Here is a 24965-nt window from a genome sequence, read left to right as displayed (position 1 = left end):
TATTAATGTAATGAGTCCGCAGCATTCACAATGAATTAATGTCCCTCAGTGCACATCACATAGCATCAGATCTTTTCAATACATATCCAGTCAGTCTATTCAGTGCAGCTTCATGCCTGGCCTCAAGTGGGGAATCAATGGAAGACCTACTGGGGGGGTGGGGGTGCCTGATGTGAGCGTCCGTGAAGGGGAGGGGGAAGTGGGGTGGCTATTTCAAAAGACGTGGAGGGGCCGGTTTGGACAGTTGCATTGTTACAGCGGGATTGTAAAGACAACTGTGACCTCCCGCCCCTGCCTCAACGCAACTGTGCACTAATGGAGGAAACCTTCACTCTTGAATAGTGTTAAATGTGGCCAGATTTGAAATGGTTTTCTGGTTTGTAGTGCAATGTTTCAGATGCGAGTTGAAACTAAACGGGTTCTTTCATATTATGTGTCCTTCTCTTCTCCTGTCTTTCTATCTGGCTGCCTCTCCCTCCTCTCTCTTTATAATAGTGCTGCATAGTAAGATGCACACAGAGCACCTCTACTGTTGAAGGAGAGCAAGAGCAGGCGAACTGTCAGACTTCTTTATCTGATGCAGGGTTGCATAAGCTTGCTCTTTATTACACTCATCTGCGCTGTGTCCTCTCTGTTGTCGCAACAAAGTTAAAAATCATACACTGAGGAACATTTGGTTTCCATAGTTTAGAGCTTTTAAAGTTTAAGTAGCTCAAATAGTTGTTGTTGTTGTTGTAGACAGTTGGTCCCACTGTGTCACCTTTCTATCCCTCAGGAAGTCTCCCCAGTGTCTGCCACAGTTATTCGTAGTAGTACCTTTTGTGTTTATGACTAAAACTTTAAAACATAAAAGCAGCTTAGACGAGTTAAAAGATTCAACAACTCTTTAACTCACCACAGTAAAATTGAATTTGTCCTATTGTGTTACTTTGATAAATCTTAGTCTTCCACCTCAAATAAAAATAAACACAAGGGACGAAAGAAAAACAACAAAACCAGAGGGACTCATGAAGACAGCAGTTCCCTCCCAATAACAAAACCTGATTCAATCAGTCGACCTCAAAGTTTAGTCAGGGAAAAGTTCACTGGATTCCTCTACGATGTTCCTGAGATCATTGTCTGAGGGAACCACTTTACTTGAACAGGTGTGGATCGGATCATTCTGTTCTGTTGTGTTGTGGAAACTCTGCCAGGAGCAGTGAGTCACACAGAGAACATTTAAGGCACTGTGGTTATGGTAGTAGACACTACAATAAGTAATGGAAGATAATCACTTATTTCAATTAAAGGTTTCTTAAAGTACATGTGCTACAGTAACCCGGTATGTTTGTGCGTATTAGTAACATGTTTAACAGGTTCTGGAGAGAATAACCAAGGCTCAGTGGAGTATTAAACCTCATGTAATGTAAGAAACAAAGGCTTATGAGGGGGGCACCGGTGGCTCAACTGATATTAAGGCCGAGTCCTTGCCGCTGCACATCATACCCCGTCTCTGTCCTCTGCCTTTCCTGTTTCTCTCCACTCTAGCTCTCAAAATAAAAGCAAATATGCCCGAAAAATAACGATATAACTTTTATGAATGTCATATGTACTGTATACAATATAATCTCTTTGTAACAGATGAAGAAAACATACATTCGATTCATCTTAATGTTTAAATGATAAAATCAAGGATAAAGCCAGCAACCAACAATGCAGGATTTTAAAAATTTGAAATTTTTTTAAAAAAAAAAAAAAAAAAAAAAAAGCACTTGATGATATTAGATAAATTAAGTATTACACTGGAGACACAACTCCAGGCTGTTAAAAATCTCTTGGTTGCTGTTGTGTAAACCGGCAGCAGCTCCACCGTCCTTACATGGTAAAAACATCACCAGCAGGAAGACAGAGCAGACGCTCGTGTAGTATTGAAGGCTACTGAGTTTCTACTTCCAGCTTCGGTGCATTTCTCTGCACGGAGCTGCAGCTGTACAAACTCATGTACAGTAACTGAATAAACTGTTTATGTATGATAAATATGATTCACCTTAATAAAAATCAGTAAAAACTACATATTTTCCCCACAGCAACCATCCCTTATGGTTATTGGTTTGAAACAGTCAAACCGAAATCTGAAAAATGTCAAGAAAACTAAAATCTCAACTACCCAGAAAGCGAAGTCTCCCTACATCCTCCATGTAAAACTGTTCACTGTTTGCAATGAAAACATCCATTCGCTCTGCGAAAGAACCGCATGAGGTTCCTCTGTAGAAACTTTACAGTAGAATTTTCTGCTCGAAATGCTAATGAACGACATTGTGTTGAGATGGAATAAAGAAAAATGAGAGAACACAGACACTTGCTCACAGAGTAGTGTTTGTGGGTATGTTGATGTTCATTGTGTGTGTTACAGTGTCAGAGTGTGTGTGTGTGGGGGGGGTGTACTGGGTCCAGTTGCGTCAGTGGGTGTGTTTGTCGCCTTCAGCTGATGGCGCCTCCTGTAGGAAGGGAGTGAAGGAAGAGCGGACGGTGCGACCGCGAAGAGGCTGCTGCACGCGGAAGTTGTTCACCATACTCTTCTGTACCTCTTCTTCAGCTGAGGTGAACAGGAGGCTCCGGAAAACCGCCAGCTGAAGGGTGGGAAACAGAAAGAGTCACAACTTACACAGGCTGATTTACTTGATCTTATCTGTAATAGCTGGAGGTCTTGTGCCAAACATGCCGTCATGCTAGTTTGCCCAGTTGTACAAATAGCTGCGCACACCCTGGAGGGGTTAGGATAGTTGCAGTGTGGCTACACTACTGAACACAATTTCCCCTTTACCTTCTGGAACCAGTTTTGCTGAGTTCAGCTCAACCTGAAGCTGCTCCAATTACTTTTTGGCCACTTGGGGGCAGCAGAACAACATCCAACACACACAGAGTAACACTAGCTTTCATTTGAGGTTGTACTTCTAACCACCTAACAAAAAGCAGAAATCAGCTTCCTCCTGCATCTGGAGGAGGAAGCTGATTTGACATGAAAGTAATGACAGATTTAATATAATTCAAAGTCATTACATTCATTGTTGATATAAAAAATATTGATTAGTGCAACTTTAAGACATATTATCCCATTTAGTTGCACCTTGATTAAATTAACAGAGTAGTTTAATGTTGAAAAATAAAACTACAAAATCTGGACAATGTGATGAAATATTTGGTTAACACACAAACACACACACACACACACACACACACACCTGATCATGGCTGACTTCAATGTGCTGCTTCATAACAATCCAGGAGACCGACTCGGTCAGGGGAGGTGTTGTCAGAGAGCCGTGGTACGTCCAGTAGTTGTCAGTGTTGGTGGGTAACAGACAGGCAGGGTCGAACCTCGTGAACTCCACTACACTGTCCTGCAGACAGCCGGAGACAGAGAGAGCACAAAATAAACAGTAGTCAGTTAAACTGCCTGAATTCTGTATAGCATTACTATCTAATCATTACCTAAAATTAAATATGTCAATGAGTGTTACACAATGAGAGATATAGAGGTGTCACATTGTTTTTAATCTTATTAGCCAAACACAAACCTTATCAGACATTATTGGTGATAAGCAATACAGTAGCAGTGATGTAAGAGAAGGACACACTATGACTTCAAGTCGGTCACCTTCAAATACCAATCAAAAGGAATATATGAATATATTTTCAGAGGCTTTTCTTTCTTTTTTTTTTTAGAAATCAATAACACAATGTAATTTATATCAGTAACAATTGTGATCTCAATCAAAGCAGTTTTTTAATCCCATGGTTTGTCTAATTTGTTTTAAAACATGAAATTGACAAAAGGATTTTTAGCTCCAGATCTGGTTCCTGAGTTTAGTTCTAAGGACTATTTGGTGAAAAATATCTGTTGGTACTTGGAGATTTTTGTGTCACCCTTGACTGAGGCCTGTCTGACCAGACCTGTAGTGTTTCTAATAAACATCAGAGGGCAGCCATGCTTATCTTCCTGTCAAGTGCTGTTACCATTCAATAGTAGACTTTAAATGGACTGTATTTGGTCACTAGACTTATGAGTTCATTTCAGAGAGGAGCACAGCATCTTAAAAAAAAAAAAAAAAAAAAAAAAAAATCAGCCTTGTGATGTGTGTGAATGTGGACTCACCTTGTGTCTGATTGTAGGCAGAGCGTCTACCAGTTTCTGCAGCCCCTCGTGTCTCTTTCCCACCTACACATGGATTAGACATTAATCTGGATTGTACTCGCAGTGCAAAGCTGAATATATGGCACATACCACATCATGTATACATTCAACACACAGCAGAATGTGCCGGTTCGCATTGTGGATGCACCACAAGGAAGGTTCAAACACGTCTGTGTGGGTGCTCACACGTGTGTGTACCTTAAGAAAGACTCCGATCACAGCCAGGCCGTTGTCCTCCATCACTGCCTCCTCGAACAGACTGTACTTGTCAGAGTTCCAGTGGACCAAGTGGAGCTGTGGACACACACAGTACAAAAAACCATTCATGAACTCTTTGTGTGTGTGTGTGTGTGTGTGTGTGTGTGTGTGTGTGTGTGTGTGTGTGTGTGTGTGTGTGTGAGAGAGACTGTGACCTATAACCTTGCTCTTTTCACCCGCCCTGTCCTGATCCCGGGCGCACTACCTCTGTCCCCCAAATGACCCCCTTTCCTGCCTTCCTGTCTCTTTTCAAAATAAATGTCTCCATGTGACTAATTTTGAATTCACTGTGATGTGTTTTGTTATTCGTGTTGACATCTTATTAAAAATTAATAACAGCAGCTCTAATCATTTGCATATACTCAAACTCACATGCATGAACACAACACTTTAGCTACTCACAAAGATGGGACAAAGTTGTCAGTCAGGACTGAAACTTGATCCTCTGCACACACACAAATACAGAGACTGTTGAGTGATGAGAGCTATGACATGGACACATTCCTAACACCACCAACAAGGGCTTGGCAGAGGACACATACATATGCACACACACAGTGGAACCTCTTGTTATACAAGTGTGCTGAGGTTAATGGAACAACATGAAAATAGATATTCTGTGGGCAAACGTGAGGCAGGACAACTGTACCAGTCTAATACCCCAACTACTGAGAGACAAATACACCATTTATGGGTTTGTCTTTACTGACATAAAGAGTAACAGAGGAACACAGCTGGATCAAATAATCTGGCACCGTGCAACCAGCAGAGGATAAACACTGATATAGATATGGGATGATAAATCATTCTCTACACCAAACTTGATGTTATCAATACAATACTCTGTTTTTCCAGGCATTTCAAGAAGGATTCGCAAATAGAAGAAAATGGACCGCAAACTAAGTCAACATCCGCACTGTTTAAACAGTGTTAGACTTGTTCTCTTCTATTTCTCCTTTTAACTCTTAAGAGAACATTTGGTCAAGTGGAAGTAATTGCAGAGTACAAGCTGAATTTCTCTCTCTCCATTACCTGCTTTCTATGGCTCTATACATCTGATTTTTTCCATTCAGTGGCTTTGTCACACTATAGGACACACACACCTGCTATAGATGTCACTGCCACACCTCTGTGTTTAACATGCACATTAACCTAGCAGTTAATGTCAGGGTATATTTAAAACAACAACAGAGGGTGTGCACAGCAGGATACTGACGTTACAGGTATGGTTTGCTTGTACAGCCCAGTTCAGCTAATGATTTCTTTCTGCTATAGCGTCAAACAGGTGTGTTTTTATCCCCAAAAAAGGCTGTAATGGCCCCACACAAATAGAAAAAGAAAAAGAATGCAGCACAATAATCGTTTTATCGCTATGATCTTGTTTTCATAATCGTTGGAAGCCAAAATCATGATCAAAAATAGAAATTAGATTAATCGCACAACCCTACCTCCCACCATGCTACAGTTACATTCACGTATGCTCAAGGGTGTATACTGTGATGTCACTGCTGAGTATCGTTAGAGCTGCAACACACTTTGGTATTTGGTATTAAGTTACTCTTTGAGGTGATAACTACCTTGATATAAATGATACAGCAAAATCTCTACTGGGTGGATCTCTATCATCTTGCATGGTGTGGTAACTGTGATTTTCAACTTCAAAGTAAAAGACACAGACCTGGACATAAAACCTCCTTCAAGAAGTTTAAATGTTTTACTTTACAAGAGTGGACCTAGCTGTATTTTTCGGTGTTGTTCTCTTGGAATGTGCTCTACTGTGAATTGTTCTTGTTGCAGCTCCTAAGCTCATAATATTGTGTGGCTCTGTAGATAAAAGCATTCCCCAAAGTGTATCATGTCTACAATATTAAAAAGAAAAAGGAGTATTCTTCTTCCTGTTCATCTTGGATTTTTTCTGGAATCATTTGGTTTCACATAACAAGCTTTACAGGAACCGGGATTTCCTTTACTTCTCTTTCCTCTTTTATGTTCCTGACAATATTATAAAAAATATTTCCTTCCTGTCATGTGCTAAAACCAATCCATTTTCACACTTTAATAAAACATGCTGTTTTTTGTTTCAGTGTTTTATGTGATTCTCTTTTGTCCATGCAAAAAGCAAGTTCAGGAATAATTGAAGTTTCAGGCAGTGTCTGTCAGTGTATGCCTGTTACAGCACAGTACCTCTGCAGGGAAAAGCCTCCTGTCCACGGTGTGCTCTGACCCCCAGGCGTTGCTCTCACCCCAGTGGAAGTGGAACTGGCACAGCCTGAATTTGTCTTGCAGGGGGCCACCTTTCAGCGCTACACCGGAAAGTTAAAGCACATGTAGATCAGTACATTACACATTGACAAATACAGATTTCACAATCATTTGTGAAGAAAATGAAACACGGATCATATCTCAAACTGTCAAGTACATGTTAATGTTAGTCGATTCCTCCTCTAAAGGAGGAAATGATTTCACTGAGGAACAGGTTGTTCTTGTAGTAACACTGACCTTGAAACATCCAGGAAACATGAAAGTGAGAGGCTGTTTTATTTCCTCCATGAACTTTATCAGTGACAGTAATACTGACAACAAAGACGGACTCCTCCCCATCTATACATGACAAAGTACCTGCAGCCGTGTGAAGATCACTCCATTGTTTCATTGTTTAAATTACTGTTAATAAAAAAGCTGTTCTCTTGAACCCTTGTCGTATCCTTCTCCACATTTTTATATGGTTATGGTTTTTATATGGTTCAGTTATAAACCTGTTTTTGTGCTCTCAGCACCAGACTAAGCTCATAATACCAGGGGACCCACAGCATGTGACACGTATGAAGTGGTTAATTTTGCAGTTTTAAAACATTTGTAATTTAAAATAAAGTCTATTTTTATAATTATATTGGTTTGGACAGTGAGTGTTTTGGTGTAGCCCAGCAATTATACCAAAATTACCAACACTTTAAATACAGACTACATAGTAGTTGTTGAGGTCAGGAGAGACACACAAGTCACATGACAATCACCAGTTCCATGTGGCAATGGTTTTTACCGGCAGCATACTTTTTCCTACAGACAGAGGGCTCTTTAAGGGGAGGGGGGATCAAGACGGAGATAATCCTCCTGTGTAGATCTAAACATGCATTCCCCCTGCTGAGGTTTTCTTGTTCAGATTTAAAGGGAAACTGACTTGCTATAATGAGGAACTTATACAGAATATAATTTTACTTGTGTGATTTCTACACGGCATTAATTGAAGAATTAAGTGGATTAATACATAAATACATCAATGAAGAACACAGAGGAGTACTCACTGGACTTGTCTGTCGTGTCATCATACTCCACCAGGAAGGAGTAACCGTTATTCCAGATTTGTTGGCAGGTGTCTGGGTCGTAATCGGTGACCAGAGGCTTCAGCTCTGAATCAAAGACACTCTTCCGCACAACAATGTCAATGGGAGACTGGCGATCACCTCCGGGTACCGCGAGGGGTCCCTGCCACATGGGATGCACTGGAGATGAGGAGAGAGGAAGAGGAGAAGAAGAAGCAGAGGAAGGAAATCAAACAGAATTAAAAGTATAAGGATTTAAAATGTAAAAGAGTCGTATCTAAATCACAGCTCCTGCTGTCCATGTGCATGTAAAACAGTATTACTGTTTTAACAAGTGAGGAAAAAAAATGCTGACACCTACTTTTCATGTTGTACTCTGCTGCCTGCTGCATTTTCAGACAGTCCATTTTAAAGCAAAAAAAAAAAAAAAATCAAAGTTGCTTCATAAAAAAGCAATTCAAAAACTGCACAGACAGTGCTGGACTGACACAGAATCCTACTTCTCCCTCAAGCTGGTTGAAGGAACTGAATCAAAAGGAGCAAGTGAGCAATAGTACTTCCTTCTAGTCCTCTTACATTTTTTTTCCTTAAAGGAAATTACAAAATAAGAGCGAAGTGGGCTGGCTGAACAGAAAGTGACACGCGGAATGTCCTGGCACGCCCCCAGCTCCACTCCACAGCGGGGGAATCAGACCAAGACCTCTGGCCAGTCAAACCGCCAGCTTGGACTGTCTATCAATGGACTTGCTTTCTAATTACCCAAAACTCTGCTCACTTTCCCTGCCTCCCTCCTTTTTGTTTTCCTTTACTCTTGAAATCCACCCAAAGAACAAAAAAAAAAAAAAAATTAACTCCACATAAAATCTTCTACTTATAAAATAAAAAAAGCTCTCCAGAAAAAAAAATCTTTCAAGTGTGGTTGTCAAAGGCACAAAAGCAGCTTATTTTATTGTTTTCCTCTCCATTCATCCAGCACAGGGCTTAAGGTTTCCACTGTGAGCCAGGCTGAACAGGTCTGACTGGGAGATGACCTTCATCTTCATCAGATTTCACCGGCTCCTCCTGGGGGAGGCCGCCTGACTCTGTTATTGCACGGACACACAATAACTGCTTTGAAAGCTATTCATGCTCATTTACTTGGTAATAGTCAAGTGTGAGTTTGGTCTGATTTGTGGCATGTCACTGGCACTGCCTGACTCTGCAGTGCTTCTTTAAGCGTGACAGCCAGATCTCTTAAATCAAAAAATGACGTGGCGTGTATGAAACAAATGAGTTTTCTGCATCAGCAGTCATAAGCTAGTAACATGTATGAATATGAAAATTAGTAAGAGGGATGCCAGTATGTATAGAGCAAGCACAGATTCAATTCCTGAAATAAACATATGTCCTGCAGAGGTGCCCTTGAGTAAGACGCTGACATTGCTGAACTTCTACCCGGTCACTGGTTTAACTCAGGAATCACAGAGAAGAAAAACCCTAAAACAGCCTTTTATTCTAACCAGCACCCTACAATTCATCACCAGTCAAACAACACTGTTAATGCCAATTCTTACTTTTTAAACAACAAATTACAAATGTGTCATCCTGGTAGAGTACAACATGTCAATATCTTGTCACTGCTCAGCTAATAAAGTTGCCCTAACTCAGTGACAAACACATTGCGTGTCCTATAGGATAATAGGAACCATAAAAGCCTCACAAACATGAAGGATGTACCGATCCAATATGCCAGACTAGTATCAACACTTTGATGCTGTTCTGGATGTGAAGCAGCACCGACTGCTGGACACAAAGACACTTTCAAAGACAGTGCTTTTTTTTTTCTTTTTTCTTCAACCTCACAACAACGTAACAACGAGCCAATTAGTTTGGCACAAAACACAGCTTTTGTTTGAGAGCAGAGAGTTTCAAAGGTGAGTCAGTCCGGCTACCAAGCAGGACCATCACAGCGTGAGGCAGTACAGCAGCCCTTGTTATTAAAGTGCTCTATACCACATTACACTGTTTTGAATTTATGGATGTGTTTTTCCTACATTTGTAGAAGCCACTGGTTTCCATTCATTTCTGGATAGTATGAAAATTAACTTGCTGCTAGCAGGTGAAACTGCTGACTGGAAGTACGCACAACATAACCACGCAATGGTGGCAGTTTAAACACTGACAGCAGACACAATGTGAAAGACTTTATACTATATAGTATAAGTGGGCAATAATATAATATATGATATAATTTCTCTGAGTTTTTTTCTATTACTATATATCAAATTACATGGCAATGTCAATGTATATTGTAATTATCATGGTTGTGTCAGTACAGGTACATGAATCCATCAACTGTGGTACTGCCCTACAGTGAAAACATTCTTGGCTAAAATAGTACAATTTTACAGTGATATGTTTTCAGTAAATATTGCATTAAGCCTATAGTACGTCTCTTAGGCAGCAAGGTAAATGAAAAAACATCACTTGTGATCCAATACTTGACCCGTCCAGCTTGTTTCTCAGTAAAGGACCATACTAACTCACACTTCAACTCTGAGTGGGTTATCTCTGAATATTTTTCATGTCAATTATATTAATATAGTACAAAAAATGGGAATATTTTCTACTGAAAAAATAGTTTCAACAACAACTTTGATTTACCCAGGAGTTTATCTTTAAACCTCTGCAGATAAAAGCAAGTGTCTGCCTGACAAGATAACATCACGGAAACTGGTATAACACGCATTTTGTTATCTGAGTCGACCGATCCTCCGAGGGACTTCTGTTCCCTGAGTTAAGAGTTTCAGGCAGCACTTTCTCCTCAGGGTGCGCGTCACCCCTGACGAGCTCTACCAAAAATCTTTTATGTTACAAATTAAGATTCATGTTTGGCACTGGGGACTGGGTCTACCAAACCCACTGAAGGAGCTGGAGGTTGTTCCTGAGAGGCTCAACTTAGGGAACCAAGTGAGCAAACCTTCTACACCCCCCATGATGAAATGATGGGGAAAGCAAAAGTACCATTTTACGAACAAAAAAAGAAAGTGTATCAGGATAGATCAAAGGAGAGGTCAAGAAACTCAATTTCTAGTGGGCCACTTCAAAGACAACCCAACAGCCCTTTCATAAAGCTTTGGCAGCCAGACAACTGTCAGTACAACGAGCTTGTTAAAGTTAAACATGAAATGTGTTTATTATCGTGGTTGAAGATAAAAGCTCTGCTGCACCGGACTAGTTTTCCACTTCCAAAGGTTTTTTTTATGTTGACTCTGTGGTTGTTGTTGGCATGAGATTGTGAACAAGAAATAGCTCATGTCACTGGGTGTGGTGAGGAAGTTGCTATAACTTGTCAGATGAGCTCAGGTGTCTCAAATATTCCACAGGGCACATCAAAATTAAGGGAAGTGCCTCCTACCAGAAGTCTAACATACAAATGCTCTTCAAGTTGCATGCACTATATTTATAATGGTAACAGGTTCTCGTTATAACTGAACCTTTTTTTTTTTTTTTTACCAAAATCTCCCATATGATATCAAACAAACCTCAGTGAGGATATACACATGTGCTGGAGACAATAAAGGCATAAAACAATTAAAGTGTGTGGGCGGTGCACATTTGAAAACAACATTCTTGACTATATAGTGACTTCACATACAGGCCGCAATGTAGGTGAAAGGGCTTCATATGGCCCCTATATGGGCCAGTGATCAGGGATATCGATAATTGTTTGGAAAACCTGGAGTCTGAGGTCAGTCTCTGACACAGCTGAGTCAACAGAGAAGTGTTTGATCCAAATCCAGTGCCGGGAAAACTCCAGTCCAAGCTTTCAAAATCCTCTTCCTGCACGTTTTTCAGATGACAACAAAAGTGACCATTAACTGATGCCGTGTGACCCACAATGAAAAGGTTTCAAAGCCACAATGTGAGCTAAAAACCAAACCAAACCACTGCCGTGCTGATACACACACTGCCACTGTGGGCGGTAAATGTATGAGATTTCAATGCCTCCTTTTGAAGCTGTATGACAATAAACAGCTGCGTCGACAAGCTGGGAAGACGAGACATTATGTGCAGCTATATAAACGTGTTTTACCACAAGTACTTACTCTGCGACAGCACATATTTGCTGGAGCACGCCGTGAGGTTGCATCTTCTGACAGGCGTTATCCGGTGACTCTTGATGTGTCCGACGAGCTGTCGGTGAAGCTGAGAAGCCAGAGGTCTTATTACGGATGACAAAGTCACCATATTGATCAACCTAACGCTACCAGCTTTCACAGCGCGGCGGCGGCTACAAGCGGCACTTTAACGTTCTTTTAACGTCTCTCGTTGCGCTGTTTTATCCGAAGCTAACGGCTAGCTAGCGTTAAGTCTTCTTTGACTCCACAAAAGTTATAGCTCTCAGTCACCGCTGAGCCCGTTCAAAACAAAACTATCGGCTGGCTGCGCTCCTCTGTCTCTGCCCTCCTGCCGTAAAACCTGGAGGCGGGGGCGAGGGCAGGCTTTCGCTTCACGTGAATTCAAAATGTGACCGCAAAACCCAACCGCCGTTTCATCGATCTTCTTGTCTGTCGCCCGTGAAATCGTGCGCAGGCCCTCGATAAGTGATAAGATAGTGCCGCTGTTGGAAAAATGTTTGCTCTGCAGGAGGGGAGGGGGGAGGGGGCTACAGTGCTGACCAATCAGCGGCCTCCTCTGAGGGGCGTTCGCGATGATGATGGCTGTGGATTGGAAGCGAAACAGATTTATTAATAATAATAATAATGCAATTGTATTTATTTTAGATTTAGGTCTTGTTTTCTTGTAATTTTATGAGGCCAATCAGTGGTGGAAGAAGTTTACAAATCGACATGGTGCTGTAACTGGTTTCATACACAATTGGAAAGCAGAAATACTGTAATATTTTTTATTTTTGCTTGTATTTCGATAAAGGATTCATAAAATATATTCCATTACGAGTCCTACATCGTACATTTTACTGAAGTAAAATCACATTATTATCACAAGTATTATCATTTATATCAGTTATCCACCATTGTGGACTACAACACTTTTAACAGAGAAACTCCATTCCAAGTTTATATTTTTCAGCTCAACTATAACATTACTGACTTTATTCAATTTTTTAATATATTTTATACTTTCCAAAATGTTCAACATTTTGTCTGAAATTTGTCCCACTGAAATCAATGGACGGAACTTTTATGCATTTTAAACCCCTTCTATCAAAATTGAAAATTTTCATAAACCTTACTTCACTTTTTGGATGTATTCAACTTTTAAATCCCATTCATATTTTTCACTGCTTGGCTTGTTGGGATACTTCAATGGAACTGAGCATTCATTAATGTAATTCATTACACCTGTGCATTACTTGCAATGAGCGAATCTGCTTCAGTCTAGAAAAGTTCATGAGCATGAGCATTCAGCATCTTCAATTGTTGTTGCAGAGTTTTTAATTATGTCTCATCCTGGTTCTGTATTTAACAAGTGAAGATTCATCTGATCAAACTAGACTTTCTTAAGCGTGTTTATAGTAAAGTGCTGTGTGTGTGGTGTGTAGTCATGTTGCATCGTGGCAACTCTAAAGAATGTCACACTGTGTAAAGAGATGATCACATGACTGTCAGACTTTAATCCCTGAACACACAAAATATTTACCAGACACCAAGAACACACAGATTCATCTGCTAATGATGGCACACTTAAGCAAAAACAGGGTCCTACAGACAACCCGTCTTTCTCTATGTGCTTTTAGTGCGTTTACTTTAGATCATTTACTGAACTTTCAGATGTTTTCAGTGCTGTTGTGTTGATGTCTCTTATCTTGCTGAACTCCACCCTCAAGATAATGAACCAAGTCCACAATTTCAAAACAATATAATCTGGCTATATGCAGAAAACATCCGAGTTTGTGTTTATGACATGTTTTTGGATTATTTCCCCAATAGTCTTTGTAATTGAATGGATATGCAATATATTCAAATTGCAAAAATGATTGTATTTCCAAGAACTTTGTACAAACATAGAGACAAAACAAGACATCTCTGCATCGTTGAATTTATTTTTTTCACCAAATTGGACCAAAGGGCGGTCAGTCTTTCAAGAACAAGTCAGATCACAATGAAATATAAAATCATGGACACTGACACAGGGGTTAAACTGGAGGAGTAAGCAGGTGCTCAACTCCTAACCTCCGTGCGAGTGGTTGTTCTTATGTTATTTAAGAACAGGACTCCACTGCCATCACACAATCCAGTTTAACTCCTGCAGAATGAAACAGAATGACTGGTTATACTCCATCTCTGGTTCTGTCTGTCACTGTCTTTAACCGTCTTAAAACAATTGGCAACCTCTTTGCTCAAACAACTAGTCATAGTAATAAAAACGCACTGTAACATGTTTACATCAAACTACTACTAGCTTGGATCTAAGCCACTTGTGCTTAGTCAGCCTTTGAAGGATACAGTGCAGTCATTGCAGTTTCACAGTGGATCCATGTTAGCGCCACTGTGCTGCTCCATGGCTGTTTGAGTAACTTTTTTTTTTTTTTTTTTTTTAATTGATTCCCTAAGAGCTGGGCACCTCACTGTGGCGGTGTTATGGAGGGCGTGGTTACATATTTTCAGCCAAAACATGTTAGTTCTAGAAAAGAGGTAGCAAACTAACGCCCCATGGCACAACGTGGCCAAATCCCCGTCTGTGCCTCTGTGCTTTACCGACCCAGTCCATCAACATCAACAGCACCTGCAAGCTGGCGCCTTTGCTCAAGTACCACAATCTGCAGACTCCTGGGTCTGTCTGTCGTTTACCATCCCTTCACAACAATTGAGATCAATATTACAATCCAAGAAAATGTTTTGGTTTTAAATCTTTTGTAACCTGACCACGAAGCACAAAAAACACCCTGACTTGTATAGCATGAGAAATACAGTACGTTTATAAAAAATACAAAATAAGCACTTTTTTTTTTTACCATCCAGAGAAGCATTTTATAGGGACAAGGAATGAATAAAAATAACAAAAGAAGTTGCATGTGTTTTTCAAAACTTTTTAAAGGTGTAGAATCTATTTACAGCATCATGTGGAGAGCAGAGGGATATGAAAGCACAAACAAACACAGAGTTGGGGAGGAGGGAGTGACGAAAGATAAAGCAGGGCAGTAAATTGTTCTTCATAAAAGAGGCGTTTTATTTAAGCCTACTGTCTGTCTTGAGTCAAAACGACAAGCTTGCAAAGAGTTCTCAGTCCTTCAGGAGACCACTGAGGAGGGGTTAGTCCAGAGCGATGATGTCATCGTCATCGTTGTCGGTGGGGGCAGCTGCTGCACTTGACTGCTCCGTCCGTGGACGCTTGGTGGAGGTCTCGCCAGTTTCTGCATCCGGGTGCTTCCTCTTGGTGCTGGTGCTCACTGTTGCTGCAGAGCTGGATGACACCGCTTCTTCCTCATCAGAGTCAACGATCATGATGTCATCGTCGTCTGCTGAAGCTGAAAGACAGAGAACGACAATGTTCACACTCAGGTTAAAGAGAAGAAGCACTAAGCCTTGGAGTAAACAACTCTGACTGCCTTCTTGGAGCCTTTATGAAGTTAAAACTGACACTGTGAGCCAAACCCCAGAAGTCCAATTTGAATGACACATCGATGAGTTAAAACTCATCATACACTACAACACTGCACAGTTATTTATAGTACTGTAAGGAAGGAATTTACGCTGTGAAAATTTAGCAAAGCAAGATTCATTTTATCCTTGTGTACTTGCTACAATCCCCAGGTAAACTGAATAACTGAATATGGTGTTCATTCGGTCATGCAATAGGAATGTGCACTTACATGAATTTGATTGGTCAAACGCAGATAATGTTGCATTATGCTGTGATAAAAACTGGGTAAAGTTCAATGTTTTTGCTTGACAACACTGTTTTCTATACTGCTGTGTGGCCTCATGAACACGGTGGCTGCAGTGTGTTAATGTCTGTCTGAACACATTCCTTCTTTAGAGGACAAGTGCAGCTGATCTGCAAGTCTAATCTGCTGCATCTACTTTTCTTTTACATGGGAACTGTTGTGTAGCACCGGTAAAACAACAACTTAGCAGCTGCCCCTTGCAGAGAACTTACAGCCTGCTTATCATGTTGAGCTTGTGAACCCACCCAGTTCCATCAAGTGTTTCATATCTACAATCATCTTTATCACATGATACTTAGGAATCCAGATATCACTACAAATAATGAAAAGCCAGTAAACACACATTCTAAGGCACTAATAAAGTATAGCACATACATCCCTGCTCATTCCCACTCTCATTCACTAATTAGATCATTCAATACATAAACAGAACTAAATTAACCGGCATGACTGATGTACACCGCAGAAAAATGAAAAATTTCTCTGCCTCCTGCTGACCTTTAGAGGAGGTGGACGGCTGGGCGGAGTCCTTGTTGCCATTGGTGATGCTGTTAACCTCTTCCTGGTTAGTCTGAGGGGGCGGAGCTTTGTCTGGGGCCTCACCGACTACCTCAAATTCCACATCCCGCTCTAGCTCCTCACTGCCAACAAAGACAGAAACCAACTCATATCATTTTCAGGTTCACTCACTGGAGAGGCTTCATCAAAACAAAATACTTGGGCACATTCACATGCACAAGAGGGACGTACATGTGTAGGACGTTGATGAGGAGTGTGTAGTCTTGCAGGAAGTCATCAGCTTGCAGACGGCTTCCGTTACGGATCCCAAAGTCAGCAAGAAATTTGCTGTTGTTGGCTGTGAAGACAGAATGGGAGTTACACACATGCCTAACAACAAGTATGTTTGTAGCACTAGACATGTGTGTCAGACATTTATTTCCATTTCCCTAACATCACTTCATATTCACCAAATGCCAAATGTTTTTAAGACAGTAAACCACAGTAATTTCCACACATTTCATTAATTATTTTTATGTCCATTTTGGTTCATTAGTTTAAATGAACTTACTCTAAATTATACAATATATAATTTTGTTACAGCTTCACTCACGCTGCCCTCTGAGATATGAACAATCTTCTCTCTGATGTGTATCTCTGCTATGATTACATGTTCAAGTAAAGAACTGCTCATTTTCTATTTAATGATTACAAACCTTACAAACAAAAAAGGGGGGCATGAAATCACTGTCCAGCCAGTAGGTGCATTTTAGTTACAGACCAGTTGACAGATGCTATTAGAGCACCCTCTCCTGTCCAAATGGAGGCTCACTGCACTCCAGTTTTCATTTTCATCAAACCACCAACGACCCAAAAATATAATACTAATTTGGTTTCCATTTTTAAAAATCATCACTCCAATGCCTAACTTTTCTTTTGTCATCTTCTCAGCCTCTCCATCTGTCTCTTGTCCCCATCCCCCATTATATTTTCAAAAAGCCTTTTCTTTTTTTAAAGTTTAAGTTCCGTGAAAAGAAGTTGGAAAAAAATCTTGTATTTAATGTATTTAACGTCTTTTTTCCCCTGTGTCCTTACCCTCTGTCTCTCCTTCCTCCGAGGAAATGAGGATGGTCCCTTTTCCATCTTCTATCTGAACATCTGGAGCCACCATGCCAAACCTTTCCTTCAGGATCTGAGCATATTACAAAAACATTAAATCCACAAGTTAACAAGGCAGCAGTGAACATGTCACCTCAACATGACACCACTTGGGCCTATATACCATGTGTGGTAGATCATATACACATTTTCTGATTAAACAAACACTTTCATTGCGACAGGGTGATGTTCTCTCTTGTGGGTTCAGGTTGTTGTACATGCAAAACACAGCTCATCATATTACCCTGTCCTGCAGAGAGAGGACCATGGTTTTGTGGACATTGAGTTTGACTGTGACTTCAGGTTTGCTGGCACAGACATAGCAGTTGGTGCTGGGTGGGTCAAGGACACATGGGACCAGCAGCTTCTTCCTGAGGTTGGGACACTTGTTCAGGAAGATCTGAAAATGAGACAAATAAAGAACCGTTTTAATCCCAATAGCTTATTCTGATATTAACCAGGTTACTGTGGCACATGGCAAAATCTTTTGCGTGTGCGGTGCCTGTTTTACCAAATTTCCAAAAACCCTCAGATTTTGACAAGTTTCACTTATCAAAATAAATATTATTCTTGCAACCCTTACATCTTGTAAAACACCACACTACAACTATTAATTCACACGAAAGGGTGTGAAACATTTATCCAAGCAAGTACAACCTGACCAAAACCTTGACTGAATAACAGGTTAGCAATTTCAGCACCCGGAGAACTGCAAACACTAGGCTATATAATGAGACGGCAGCAGGTTTTGTAATACTTGGTGGTGACTGAACTAACCGTGCGACAGGATTCTAGTTCCCCTGCCAGGATCTTGAGTCCCTCCAGCACAATGAGTCCAGCAATGACAGCGTTGGTTGTGGCAATAGCTGGGATGATGTTCCCTGCCATGGCTGAAACAAATCACATAAATCATACCTACCATTAGAGACATTTATCTGAGGCCGTGTGTGTGCACTACTGTCTAACGGAATTAAGATATCTCAAACTTATTTAGACCATGCACAATATGTTTATTAAATAAAACACAGCAAATTAAAAGAAATGATAGTCTGTTTCCAATGTAACCAGTTTTCTGTTGGCAAGATGTGAGACAACCAACTTACACTTTACATCAAAGCGGCTCTTCATGTTCATGCTAAAGATGTGCATACGTAGGTTTGCTGCTGCAGTAACAAAGTCCATGGCTGGAGGGTCATCCTGATGACAAGAGGAGGCAGTGAAGGCGTTAAACTCACATGAGCCATTCAAAAACACTTCTCTTTTAAACCCAGATATGCATGTATCTCTCACTGTCTTCTGGAGGGATCATTTATTCACCAGTATTATTGTTCTCAGATTTTTACACCAGGTGTACAAACATTCCCTCCAGCTGTCTATTAGTTTGTGTGTTACCTTGTCCCAGACCAGCTCAGCACCTTCTCCCTTCTCCTGCAGCTGTGAGCTGAGAGTCTCCACGCTGTGCTGGAACAGCTGGCAGTAACCCCAAACACCTAGAACCTGCTGGTCCTTCAAACCGGAACCTGGAGTTTCTTCCTGAGGACGCACTGAAAATATGGATGACATGAATAAAGATATGGATGAACATACTGATAAACACAATCATGAATAAGGCATACACTTATTGGCTATGTTGTGGACAGTTATGCTGCAATTACTTTAGGTATTCCAAAAAAACCTTCATACTGCCACATATTTTTGTCTATTCTGTCTGTAAATAGTCAAACAGAGGCCGTGATTTAGATTTAGTTAGCTGAACCCTAAAACTAAATTCAGGTTTGTTTTCCAGATACATGCTCAGTATCTTCCTGACAGTCAAGCAGACTGACATTTTTGGCAGCAATACGAATCCATGTTTCTTGTATTGCTGTTGTGATTTTAAGCAGTGGGTCTATTGCTACAATTGTTTTGGCAGCAAGCAACAAGATTGTATTTGATCTTCAAATATGTCTCACTAAACATATTTTTCACCAGTTTGTTTGACTTACCTTGAACATTGCAAGTCAAAACCTGAGTCCTACACACTTATTCACCAGCACAGATAAGCAATGACACGTGAAGCATACAGCTCTATAATTTGAGTTTGTGTAAAAACCAATTGAACAGTTTCTGATGTTTCTGACATAAATATTGAACAGACATACCACTTTTCTCTAACTGCTGCCAGTCCAGAGGTGTAGGAGCTTTCCTCTTCTTCCACAGCTTGTCCATGGTCAGCAGGTACATGATATCGTCTTTGAAAAGCTGGAGAGGAAAACCAATCATAACCAACCCTATCATGTTTGTGGTGATAAAACCCTAAAACAGTGCCGCTAAAATCTGTGCTGTGTGTTCAGTGAAACTGTTCTATGCACATTTGTAAAAAAAAAAAAATAAAAAAATAAAAAAATTAAAAAAAAACAAAAAAAGTTTGCATCCCGAACACTTTTGCAATTAGTTCAGCTGTCTGACTGTTACCTTGTTGAAGAGTTTGACGGAGTCATATCCGGTGGATCGGGCCCATTCCTTGGTGGAGATGCGCTTGATGTCTCCGTCCTTTTCTGAGGCTGTGGCACGAGCTGCTGTCTCTTCGGGGTTCCCTATGTATACAACTCAGGTTTCACATAGTATAGGGTGCTTGTGTATTTCTACGTCTATCCACCCATTTCCATCACAAATGGAGTGAAAATGAGATTTGAAGACATAACTCATCAGATATTGTGAAACAAATGTAAAGCCACGCTCTCACTTACATGCAGCCTCTGGGTCCGCTGTGTCAGGTGACACCTCTTGATCTGCATCCTCTTCTCCAAATAGCTGACTGTGATAGACAGACAATGCAAGATGAACATTACAACACGTACTTGCCTCTGTTGTTTTGATGGTGGTGTGTTCTCATGCTTTTGCACATTTGCAGCATAATCACATACGTCTACATTAGTCTAGAGACAGTTTACTGTCCAATATGCCTATGTTTGCATTGTTGTGCATTTGAATGAGGCTAGAACTTAGTTATGTTGAGAACGAGTCTTACTTGAAAAGATATTTGGCCCAGACAATGCAGTGTATGGGCTCAGATGGCGTGTTTCTTATGGTGCACCCTGGGAAGGTCTTCTGGGTGGGCTTAGGTTGGCACTCGTAGCACTCCGTCATTCCCTGGGAAAGGAAGAGAGGGTGCACGGGTAGAAATATAGGAGGAAAAAAGAAAAAGAGAGGAGGAAAGATACAAAATGAGATGAGATGAGATATTCACTGCCCTTCTAGTACCTCACCTAAATATGTGCAGGGAACAAAATCTTTTCTGGGTAGGATAGTAATTCAACTGATTTTAGCATAACCAGGATGTGCATGTCCTACCTTCTTGATGACAGTGACTTGCCCCAAGTAACCAGCTGTGCCACTCTCTATCAGAGGGATATCAGCTGCCAAACACATTCTGTTCACATGGTTGCGGGCCGCTACAGAGACAAAGGGGGTTTTATTTTCTTCATAATTTGAAGTGTTGGCACTTAGGAGTAACAAAAAAATGTTTAAGTGTTTATGGTCAGGTGATATTACCTCTGTTATCCAGAGCATTCATCACCAGCATGAACTTTCTGAAGAACTCCACATTGTAGTCAGGGCTGTTAGAAAAATAAAAAAAAAATCATTCAGTTCCATCTCAAAAGTACAGATAAAATTGATTCAATTAATTAAAATGAATGAAAGGGACAAGAAAAAGAAAGAAACTTACTTCATGACGCTGTCATGGTAGGCAATAATATTTGCACTGGGACAGAACTGCAACGCACTCTCCTTGGCCACCTACAAATCCACAAAGTAAGTAATAAAAGGCACAAACATCACACAGAAGATGATTTACTCTGCAGTCAAGTGTTAGAGTAAGTGCACATATTTCAAGGTGTTTCATATAACAGCATCAGGTCAAAACAAGATTCACTACAACCAGTGGCAGAGGTCAGTTTCCTGATGTTAACATACCTGTGCTTTAGACTTGCCGACATGCTTTTTCTGAAAGAGGAACTGGCGATTCAGGTTGCTGACATCAATTGTGTCCAGGTCAATCTGCCAAAATCAATAGGGGTGTAAAATCAGTAATGTATGCATGTAACTGATAATATACGACAGACAATCCAAACAAACTGTCACACGCAAATACAACATCAGACAACTTCAACTTCAGCACAATCTTGTTTAGTCTAATTACAACAAAAATATCTGCTGGTGCACACAATAACAAATAATGACAACCAGACACTCAGTTACATTTTCAAATATGTCTGAAGCAGACATGCGGCTTTTGTTACGACTAAGGTTTGTAAAAACAACTCCCTTTACAAAGTGAAGGTCACAAGTGTGAAAATTACACTACAAAACTACAAAATTGACAAAACGGAATAATCATCTCGTGATATTCATCTATAGAGCTCTACAATTAAAGCCCCCAAACTACTTTACATCTCTTTAGCAGAACTGGTTTTAGATACAACTGACATTTTAAATACAATAAACTACAAACTGGCCTCAAGTTACTGAACTTTAATTCCACTTCGAGATTTTAAACCTTCATTATCTGATGTTTATTACTAGTCTTTTATTAATTCTACTTGTTGGTTGCCTGGCTGTATGTTGGCTGTATGTTGTTGTTGTCTATGAATATTTCTTATTTTCTATTTAAAAAAAAAAAAGTAATCTTAATTTAAATGAGTATATCTGATTAAATACTTTAACATACATTTCGTGCCAAAATTCAATAAAAAAAGTGATAATGGTGAACATTATCTGTTATTCAGTTTAGGAGGGACCCATTCACGGACCCCCAGAGGTACATAAACCCTTGTCTGGGACCCAGTGACAGTCACGAATGCTTAGCTGTAAACATTTGACTGTTGACTCTAGAAAACCCAAACAACCATTACTCTTAGCGTAAGTACAAGCGCTAAGCAAACATACACACACTTAAGGCTTGTATAGCGTTTATATCTCGTGATAATATTAACAGTATATTTCGACTTGACAAAACTAAACAAAGGGTTGTCTAAGTGTGTCTGTATTGGCAGCCAGCTAGCCGTCAATTTACAAAGAAGCTGTGAAGCTAACTTAGCAGTGTTAATGGCGCCAAATGCTCCTGCTACATTGCTAGGGCAGTGTTCATATTTTTACTACATCATGTCTGGGCCAGTCCACCTAACTATATACTCAGGGACAGGGAGGGCATCAAGACAAGGGCAAACATTCGTATGTTTTACTCCTTTGAATGCCACGTCTCAGGAATTAGTCCGAGCCCTCACAACTCCAGGCGCAGTGTGTGCAGCACAAAGACCTAGCATGATAGCAAGCTAGCTAGCTAGCTAGCTAACACACACATACAAACAAACACAAATGTGACGGACCACTTCGATGTTTTTGAACCCGGTGAGGACGAGATTCTTCAGCAGCTCGCAACCAATCCCTCCCGCTCCCACCACCAGCACCTTGCAGGTGGAAAGGGAGTCGGCCAGTTCTTTTCGGAGGGAACCCACCAGTTGGACCATGTCGACCGGTTAGAGACAGAACTAGAGCCTGCAGCACCGGGAGGCTAGCGGCTAGCTTCTTCTCCTTTAGCAACAAAGTCCCTCCCACTTCCGGGTCACCGACTTCTTCTTCTTTTTTTTCCGGCTTCTTCTTCTTATTCTCATTTAATTGGCGGTTGGCAAACCAACATGCAGGTTCACTGCCGCTGCCTACAGGACTAGAGTGTGTAAAAAAACCGACTTATTTCTCACTATTAGCTCTGTTTCCCTCAGGCGCATGACTGTATATTAACCCAAGGAGGTTCCCTACAGTGATACTTAGCTTAGCTTTCTTAAAAGCTCATATCAGTTCCTTCCTTTCCTCCTTGTAGCCCTTAAATTCCAGCAGCACAAGCTGAGCAGATTCAAAATGACCACAGTGTGCTCATCTACATTTTTGTCTGACCTTTTGTCTTTTACCTTTTATGCAATGTCTGATTAAGTCCAGTACATCCTATCCTTCCTCTCGCTTCCTGTCCAGCCTCCTTCCCAAAGCCATGTTTCTGGATAGTATAAGAATGTCTTCCTGTGTCGTTTATTATAATATTACATACTTAAATCACACATTAACCCACTTGTTACCAACCCACCCAAACCTTAATTTTCTCTCTTCCTTATCCCAACATCCCCATAAAATGATAATGTTGGGGCGTTTTCTACAAGTCCCTGGCTATAGGACCAGTAGTTACTCATTAACAGTTGTCTTCTGACCTCTAGTGACATCCCTCTCACTATAGTTTTTCTTTCAGATGGATAACTAACATTTTCTACACTGTAGTGATGCTAACTGTCAATTTGGAATCAGACAGAACAGCCTAAATTTAATAAAAAAAAAACCTCTATACATCATGCTAGGGATTTTTTAAAAACTTTTTGTGCAAAAACGTGTGTGTGTGTGTGTGTGTGTGTGTGTGTGTGTGTGTGTGTGTGTGTGTGTATCTTCACAGTAAAACAAACAATCATGAATCACGAATGCCCTGTGATGTAGGTCAGATTTCACCATCTATTTGGCAGACAATGCACGAAATGAACAGGGGGTTGTAGATGTGGTGTTAGGGTGCAGTGTTTGTGTTGAACTCGGTTACCTAGCATGAAGACAGACGGTGAGAACGTGAAGGACTTTATAAAAGTATGATAATTTAAAAATTGTCTGTCCAGATAATTTATCACCATGCGACAATGTGGGCAGTCCATTTACAGTTGAGGCATGGGCAACTGATCTCCAAATATAGATAATATTAACATATGATATGAACTATCACATTAGCTATTTCGAACACCAGCTAGATTGCACACAGGTATCTGAGGAAAAAAAGACACCTATGAATGGTTTGTAATAGAAGGCTTTTTTCTTTTACTTAACCAGCATGACTTTAGTGAAATAGGACCTCAAAATGTAGGTTAATCAATGAATGTCTGCGTCTGCCTGCCTATATCTGACATTACACTAATCTACAATGAGCTACAGAGACAATTTGTCTAAATATGTATTTGTACTCTACTATTTAAAAAAAAAAAACTTTCATTAAAATCTGTGTTCAATGGGCCCATTACTTGACTACACATTATTAGGAGTAAATTCATTCATATTATCATGTTTATGATGATGTAAGAGGATTTCCAGGTGACCCTAGGTGTACCCTACTTAAAGTGGCTAGAAATGTACCATAAATTGATTCTCTATAGTAACCTCATATTGACCCTTGTGGCTACCTGTGGCTGCGTGAACAAACAGAGTACATTATGGTCAGGATGTTGTCACTCTCAGCTAAAGTGATAGTTAATAACTATTTTTACATATGCAATTTGTTTTCTGTCACCAGCTCCATGAAACAAATAAGTTATAAAATGTTCTCATTAACGGATTAACGGTTGGAGAATCAGCTCACCTGCTGTGCTAATGACGCCTTGTTGCTAGGTTACGTTTTAACAAGCTGCCTTCAAGCAGTGTCTCAAATTTTGAATACAAAGTGGTATTTTGTTCATTTAATGAACACATAGGCAGGTTAAACGGTGCATTTGGGGGTTACAGAGAATGAAGGTCTTAGCAACAATTCGCGGTTTTAATCGCTACATAAATACATCAGTTTTACCCTTAACATTCCTCTTAATTCTGGCTATGTTGAGCGAAAAAAGGT

General features: G+C 40.4%; 2 protein-coding genes across 3 annotated transcripts; both read right to left on the bottom strand.

Moving 5' to 3' along the window:
* Positions 1-454: 454 nt before the first annotated feature.
* ca5a (carbonic anhydrase 5a) lies at positions 455-12349 on the bottom strand. 2 transcript variants are annotated; one of them, XM_023411414.2, is made up of 7 exons: positions 11841-12349; positions 7735-7932; positions 6617-6735; positions 4373-4468; positions 4136-4198; positions 3222-3380; positions 455-2609 (listed from the first exon to the last, which is right to left on the bottom strand). In XM_023411414.2, the coding sequence occupies exons 1-7, from the start codon at positions 11980-11982 to the stop codon at positions 2439-2441; spliced, it is 948 nt and encodes a 315-aa protein (XP_023267182.1). In that variant the 5' UTR covers positions 11983-12349; the 3' UTR covers positions 455-2438. The 2 variants fall into 2 exon arrangements, with proteins under 2 accessions (XP_023267182.1, XP_023267183.1); XM_023411415.2 differs by lacking the exon at positions 11841-12349 and adding an exon at positions 8114-8776.
* A 1429-nt stretch (positions 12350-13778) lies between these two features.
* Positions 13779-22900, bottom strand: uba2 (ubiquitin-like modifier activating enzyme 2). Its single transcript, XM_023411420.2, has 17 exons — positions 22669-22900; positions 21257-21340; positions 21009-21079; positions 20834-20898; positions 20633-20733; positions 20310-20431; positions 20029-20096; positions 19754-19875; positions 19441-19540; positions 18692-18843; positions 18403-18496; positions 18077-18189; positions 17544-17699; positions 17237-17333; positions 16394-16499; positions 16142-16284; positions 13779-15223 (listed from the first exon to the last, which is right to left on the bottom strand). Exons 1-17 carry the CDS (start codon positions 22807-22809, stop codon positions 15009-15011), a joined length of 1950 nt encoding a protein of 649 aa, XP_023267188.1. The 5' UTR covers positions 22810-22900; the 3' UTR covers positions 13779-15008.
* Between the last annotated feature and the right edge of the window lie 2065 nt (positions 22901-24965).

The sequence above is a fragment of the Seriola lalandi genome, unplaced genomic scaffold (genome assembly GCF_002814215.2).
Source record: "Seriola lalandi dorsalis isolate HSWRI2012SDOR001 ecotype SW California unplaced genomic scaffold, Sedor1 jcf7180002054465, whole genome shotgun sequence".
NCBI lineage: Eukaryota > Metazoa > Chordata > Actinopteri > Carangiformes > Carangidae > Seriola > Seriola lalandi.
Note: the sequence above shows the minus strand (reverse complement) of the source record. Positions and strands in the feature narration are given on the sequence as shown.

What these genes read in the sequence shown, in the direction of transcription:
- ca5a (XM_023411414.2), bottom strand. Translation starts at nt 11,982, where the DNA reads ATGGTGACTTTGTCATCCGTAATAAGACCTCTGGCTTCTCAGCTTCAC. An exon ending in GGAGGCTTTTCCCTGCAGAG is followed by an intron (nt 4,469 to 6,616) that starts GTACTGTGCTGT and finishes GTGTGTCCACAG; the next exon opens with CTCCACTTGGTCCACTGGAA. An exon ending in TGATCGGAGTCTTTCTTAAG is followed by an intron (nt 4,199 to 4,372) that starts GTACACACACGT and finishes ATCCATGTGTAG; the next exon opens with GTGGGAAAGAGACACGAGGG.
- uba2 (XM_023411420.2), bottom strand. Translation starts at nt 22,809, where the DNA reads ATGGTCCAACTGGTGGGTTCCCTCCGAAAAGAACTGGCCGACTCCCTT. An exon ending in TCGGCAAGTCTAAAGCACAG is followed by an intron (nt 21,080 to 21,256) that starts GTATGTTAACAT and finishes GTGGATTTGTAG; the next exon opens with GTGGCCAAGGAGAGTGCGTT. An exon ending in CCGTCAAACTCTTCAACAAG is followed by an intron (nt 19,541 to 19,753) that starts GTAACAGTCAGA and finishes TTTCCTCTCCAG; the next exon opens with CTTTTCAAAGACGATATCAT.